Source organism: Aythya marila (genome assembly GCF_965140915.1).
Source record: "Aythya marila genome assembly, chromosome: 3".
Taxonomy (NCBI): Eukaryota; Metazoa; Chordata; class Aves; order Anseriformes; family Anatidae; genus Aythya; species Aythya marila.
This window is the reverse complement of record NC_139044.1, coordinates 116,341,374-116,347,571: the sequence shown is the minus strand read 5'-3', so window position 1 is coordinate 116,347,571 and position 6,198 is coordinate 116,341,374. Positions and strand designations below refer to the sequence as shown.

At 50.6% G+C, this 6,198-nt stretch overlaps 1 protein-coding gene across 1 annotated transcript; it reads left to right on the top strand.

Annotated features, from left to right (window-relative positions):
• Positions 1-1,777: 1,777 nt before the first annotated feature.
• Positions 1,778-5,206, top strand: NEIL2 (nei like DNA glycosylase 2; the record flags this gene model as incomplete). The annotated part of the gene is made up of 4 exons (XM_082757002.1): positions 1,778-1,915; positions 2,213-2,520; positions 3,456-3,652; positions 3,976-5,206. The coding sequence occupies 4 exons, from the start codon at positions 1,778-1,780 to the stop codon at positions 4,290-4,292; spliced, it is 960 nt and encodes a 319-aa protein (XP_082613128.1). The 3' UTR covers positions 4,293-5,206.
• Positions 5,207-6,198: the final 992 nt, after the last annotated feature.

Here is a 6,198-nt window from a genome sequence, read left to right as displayed (position 1 = left end):
TTTTCAATTGAAGCATGTGAGAGGGAGAGATTGGGTTGTGAAGGCTGGAAAGAAGGTAGTGATGGTGTTTTGGGCTGTGGGAGGTGGTTGGGGGTAGTAGAAGCAGGTAATGGGGTAGGGGGAGAAGGGAGGAGACTGCTATGCCCACTGGTTGTGGGGTTTGGGGACAGGGGGGTGTGCATTGGGTTGTTTTGGGGGTCTGTGCTGTGGCTGTGGAGGTGTTGGGTGAGCCCCATCCCCAGGAGCATGCTGCAGGGTGGTTGCTTCTGCTGTCCCTGGGAGAATAGGTGAGGGGGGAGCTCTGGGTTGTTTTGGAGTGGTGTAAAGTGGGAATTGAATGCAATTTTTGGGGGTGGGAGAAGGGAATATGGAGCTGGCAGGAGGCAAAAGCCAAGGCCCTCATCCTGCAGGGGCTCCTTGTAGAGGGGTTTGGGCTTGTTGGTGCACAGATTTGGGGCAAACTGGGGAGATAATGGTTTTATAGAGTGAAAAATCCCACGGGTGATGGAAGGCAGTGGGCTGAGCAGAGCTGTGCCCCTATATTTGCACATGAAGAGTCAGACCCATGTGCCTTTAAACCCCAGTAAGGCCATGAAGTTGTGGTGGGACATGGGTTGTTCTTCCCTGTGCTTCTTGCTCGTGTGGAGGAGCATTTGTAGGAGAACACAGCAGTAGCATCACAGCCATGAAGCTCTGCAGGTGATGTGCTGCTCGTTTTGTGCTGCCTTGCACAAATCAAGGGCCTACATAATTGGGAGGAGGACCAAAAGGGCCTGGGGTGTGGGCAGGCTGCTTGGCTGAGTGGTGTCTGGGGCCAGCAGCTGATCCTGGGGATCTGTCACCTCCTGGGTGACTCCTGACCTGGTACTGGCTTTAGCCTACAGTACACAACACCCAGCTGAATGGGTGTAACTGGAACCAGCCTGTGAATAATTACCTCCTGCCCTGGGAGACATGGGGATAAAGCTCAGGTTTTTACTGCTACAAAAGCTATTCAGTTTGTAGGACCAGTTAAGGCATTAAATGGAAGGTACCAGACCCAGGTAATGTTCTCTGACACGTTTTCCTCTTGGAGCTTTTCCCAAGAGGGTTTGTGCTCGTTGCAGCACATGAAGGCTTTTATGGCCATGCTGCCTTGCCTGGCCCTGTGGGATCAGCATTTGGGAGCAGCTGTGTCAGGCCCAGCCCAGATGCCTCTGCTGGTGGGCGCCCATGAATGTGCTTGATGTAAAAACCAACCTCGGAGTGGTGCCAGATGGCTCAGGGCCTTTCTTTGGGTGCTGTGGGGTTTGAAGCAGAGCCTCTGGTCTCTGGGGTTGGTCTGCAGGGGGAACTGGTGCTGTCAGCGACTGTTCTGGGGCTGAAGCAGTGGCTGCAGTTCAGGGAGCTTTTGTTCCAAGCAGTCTAAGGCCTTCCTGGAAAATCTGTGGTGGAAAAGGGCTTCTGGAAATCCACACATTGAATCCCTGCTTGAAGTGGGTTTAAAACTGGTGTTAAAACAGGTTGCTCAGGGCCCTGTGCAGCCAGATTGTGAAATTCCCCATGAATTGGAGGCTCCTCAACTTCCTGATTCTGAAAGGGACCTGGCTCTCTCCGTGGACACTGCCAAAGGGGCTTGAGGAAGAAAACAGGGGTGTGAGGGGTTTGTGGTGAGCTCTTCCTGGGGCCGTGAGCTCGGCCTCTGACTGTTAGTTCTGTTTCTGAGCTGGAAATCTTCCCTCAGCTCTAGGGCACTTGGTGTGAGGAGGTCCTGCCATTCCCTCCCCAGCTGGCCGGGATGCCGGAGGGCCCCTCGGTGAGGAAGTTCCAGCTGCTGGCCTCCCGTTTTGTGGGGCAGGTGGTGGCCAAGGTGGGGGGAAGCACCAGGAAGATAAATGTGGATGACCTGAAGTCCTTGAGGCTCCAGGATGCCCAGGTGAGCTGTGCTGAAGGTGGCTTTATCAGTCCATGGCAGGCCCTGGAGGGAAGCCACTACCCTTTGGCCTGCCTCTGAGAGGCCTTCACATGGGAGTAGTGTTTGGGTGCTTTTTGCTTCATATAGATGAAGAAGGGATGCTCTGAGCTCTGACAGGGCTGGCTCAGATGCAAATGGATCCTGTGAAGGGTTGGGTGATGTGCCTCCTGCTTAGAAGACACTAGATAACAGCCCTTTGTATGGAAACAGCCAGAGATGATGTAGATCCTCAGTCCATCCTGCCTTCCTTTTCCTCAGGTTCATGGCAAGAACTTATTCCTGGCCTTTGTGGCAGCTGGCTGTCCCTTAGGACCAAGCACAGACAACCCAGTGCTGCAAGGAGAGGCTGCTAGTGGGACAAGTTCTCCTGCCCAGGTGTGTGCTCCACAGACACATCCTGAGGAAGAGGAGCTGCAGGAGCTCCAGTGCTCCAGACCTGATGTCCCAGGGGGTCCGGGCAGCTGGCTGCGTGTCCACTTTGGCTTATTCGGCAGCATTCGGGCAAACGAGTTCTCTAGAGCAAGCCAAGCCAACAAGAGGGGGGACTGGAAGGACCCCACACCCAGGTACTTGGTGGTGTTTGCTCATTTTGGAGAGGCAGTCTTCTGCTTCAGGCTAAATTTGTATGGGAATGCTTTTCAGTCCTGTCCTTCTGTTTTCTTCCTCTCAGAATCTTAAAAGTAGGTCTTAAATAAGGAGGTGTGGGGTGTGTTCAACCAGGAACCCCATAGTAGGTTTCTGTTTAGGGATTCCTGTGCTGTAGGTGTGATGGAAGCCTGTCAGCAATATCAGTTGGGTATGGTTTGCCTTGGACACACCTTTTCTTAGTATTTTTTTTCTCCCACCCTTAGTGAGAAGTGTTCTGCTCTCTGCTGTCTTCTGCCTCCTCCAGCCAGCCATGGCCTCTCTAATTCTTTATTTTTTCTGCTGTTTTATCTCCTTTGTTTCATCTCATCAGAGAACTAAGGGGTGGCACTTGTGGGCTTCATGTTGCCTGCCAGCCTGGGGATCACGGTGTCAGTTAGGTTAAGACTTTTAATCAAAGAAAATTTCTAGGATGCTAAAGTGAATCATGCCCCCAAAATGCCAGCTTATACTACATATTTAAAAAAAAACTGTATTAACATCTGGGGTAGCTGAAACCACTGGCTGGAGTGATGCTCTTAGAGACAGTGGTGAAAACACTGCTGTTGAAGCCCAGATTACAGCTGGTGTCCTTGGAGCCCTGGGGTACTGGTGCTCCAAGAGGTTTCCCTGGGGTTCTCATGGGAATTGATGGGCATTTGCTCTCCATGGGTTGATGGCTAATGATGTGTTCAGTCTGTTTTTTTTTTCTGTAAACTTAAGTTATGTGTGGACCCTTTCTAATACTTGATTTTTTTTAATCTAAGCTGCTGCCTTTCTGCTCTGTTTTGTGCAAATCTCTTCAGCCAGACCCAGAACATAACAGATGGTTTAGGGATGTTTATGGTAGAGCCTCTAACTTCTCTGCTTCTCCCAGGCTGGTTCTGCATTTTGAGAGCGGAGGCTTCCTTGTTTTCTACAACTGCCGAATGCAGTGGTGCTCGTCTCCGGTGGCTGATCCCACATCTGACATCCTCTCTGCTGAGTTCCACCGTGGCCGGGCGCTGGATGCCCTCCGTGCACCCCATCCTGTCTGCTACACCCTCTTGGACCAGAGATATTTTTCAGGGCTGGGTGAGTTCCAGGGCTTAGTGGCAGGGCAAGAAAGGGAGGAAAGGTTTTGGATGCTTGGGTGCACCCTGTGAGCTGAGTGAAATGTGTTAGTGTGGGCGGCTTGTACTTGTGGAAGAAAGGAGGATTTGCTTGATGAGTGGTGGGAAGGGAGTCCTCTGGTTTGTTCCCAGCTGTAAATCTGGTTGTTGTGTGCCACCTCTGATATGGGAGATGGCATTGCAAGATGTGATATTTTCAGCAGAAATCACAGTGACTGGAAGCGGTGGGTCTGCATCACCTTGGTAAGATATCCTTATGGTCTCCCGATTTCTGACCTTTTGCAGGGAACATCATTAAAAATGAGATCCTCTACCTGGCAAAGATCCATCCATTAACACAAGGATCTCTCTTGGCACCCTCAGATCTCGAGCATCTGCTCGACTGTGCCATTCAGTTCAGCTTGGACTGGCTGCAGAGCAAGCTGCGTGATGAAGGACTGCACTTTCAGATCTACCAGAAGGAGCAGTGTCCCCTTGGGCATGCGGTGATGAAGGGAACCTTTGGACCCTCAGGTGGCTATAAGAGACTCACGTGGTGGTGTCCTCAGTGCCAGCCTGCAGTGCTGTCAGGGGCTGGGGAGCCTACCCCAGTCACTGAGTGACCTGGCTTTATGTTCCTTGGTTCCTGGAAGGTGTCCAGGTAGTCTCAGAAAGGTCTCCTGAGATGGGCTTCATGGTTTTTGGTGGTGTTGAGGCTGTTTGTTAGGGACAGGGATCTGGCAGAGTGAAGTACTCAGTGGAGGTGACAGGAGGCACTTTTGCATGCCTCTGGATGCAAAAAGGAGAAAGTGGTTGAATTTTTTTTTTTTTTTTTTTACACAGTTTTGTCACAAAGAAAAAGTTTAACTAGTTCTGAGGTGTTTTTGTCTCCACGTCTGCTACAGCGAATGGGAAGCTTAGGGTGTTGAGCAGGTGACTACTGTCACTGAGACTCTTACTCTTGACCCAAATATAAATAAAATGACTTCAGATGGAGTTGAGTTAAAGGAGTAGGTCTGTCAGTCCACACAGCTCGATTGGTTCAGTGTTAGATAATCCTACTTCTGTTTTATGGTAGAGTTACGTGTGTGTTTGGCTGTGATTAGGTGTGGTTAAAAAATGAGTGGCTGTTCCTCTGCCAGCTCTTGCGAGACCAGCTGCTTCCTTCCAAGGGATGAAAACCTCAGCAGTGCTTGGTGCAGCTCAGCTCTGCCTGCCAGAGCGTCTGCCCCCGCAGGCTGATTTTTTTTTTTTTTTTTTTTTTCTGGCGAACTCTGCTAAATCCAGGTCTTGATGTCAAAAAATCAGCTGTAACAAAATACTGGTGTGGTTCTGAAGGGAGGGACTCAGTAAGGTCCACAGCTACAACCAGGATCACAAGCCTGACCAACGTGGGGGTATCTCACAATGTTTGTGATGGGGACTGCATGAAACTCATGATCTTCAAGGTAGCTTAAAAGCAGAAAGGTTCAGAAATAGATGATTCTTTCCCTAGCTGGTCAGAGCTGTCTCTCCTGCAACATCTGCCCTACTGCATGTTCTCTCTCCCTGAATTTGGCTTTACTTTAACAAAGGATTGTTGACTTGTGAGTGAAAAATAAAAACTGAATTAGCAGAACTGGTGATGTTCAGATGAAGTTCACTGTGTCTCTTTTGTGTGTTTCTTGGTTAAAAACATAAAGCACAAATGAGGGAACTCCAGAATCTCATGCTGCCCTGTTAGAGGATGGCACCAGCAGGAAGACATCTCATGGATCTAAAGGTGGGTTGTGAATCACTTGGGAATGCTGGAGTTCAAGGCCTCAATGGCAGGCTGCTTCCCAAATCAGAGTTTCATGGCCACTGCCCTTGAGTGGTTGTGGGTGATGGGACTGCTGAATTTAGGGGGTTTTGGTACCAAAAGGGGTGGTTAACGTCACTTCTGAGGGTATCCTGCAAAAGCTCGCTTTCAGCTTTTGACCAGCCCTGAGAGGCTGTTCGTTAGGAGTCAAGTTTTTAGTGAAAGAGGAGGCCTGAAAATGGAGTATGGGGGTTTGGGTGTCCTTCCTAAATAAAAATTTTGAGGTGAAATTGTGTCATGGCATTGCAATGGGGTTTCCAGGGAGGTGGTGGAGTCACTGTCCCTGGGTGAGTTTAGGGAAGGGCTGGATGGGGTGCTCAGGGACAGGGTTTAGTGGGTGATAGTGGTGTAAAGGGGGAGTTCACGATTGGATGTGGTGCTTAGGGACAGGGTTTAGCGGGGATATTGGTGGAAGGGGGAGCTTAAGGTTGGATGTAGTGCTTATGGACACACTTTAATGCGTGATATTAGTGGCAGGGGATGGCTGGACCAGATGCTGTGGGAGGTTTTCTCCAATTTTTATGCTTCTGGGATTCAGGTGGGGGCTAGGAGCAAGCTCCTGCCCCAAAGACCACCAGCGCCTGAACCCCTGTGGTGCTGACAGGAGTCGGCCGCCATCTTGGCTCCTCCCTCACCCCCCTCAGCGCTCCCGGCGCCACGCGAGTGCCCGCAGCGCCCGCTGCCCAATC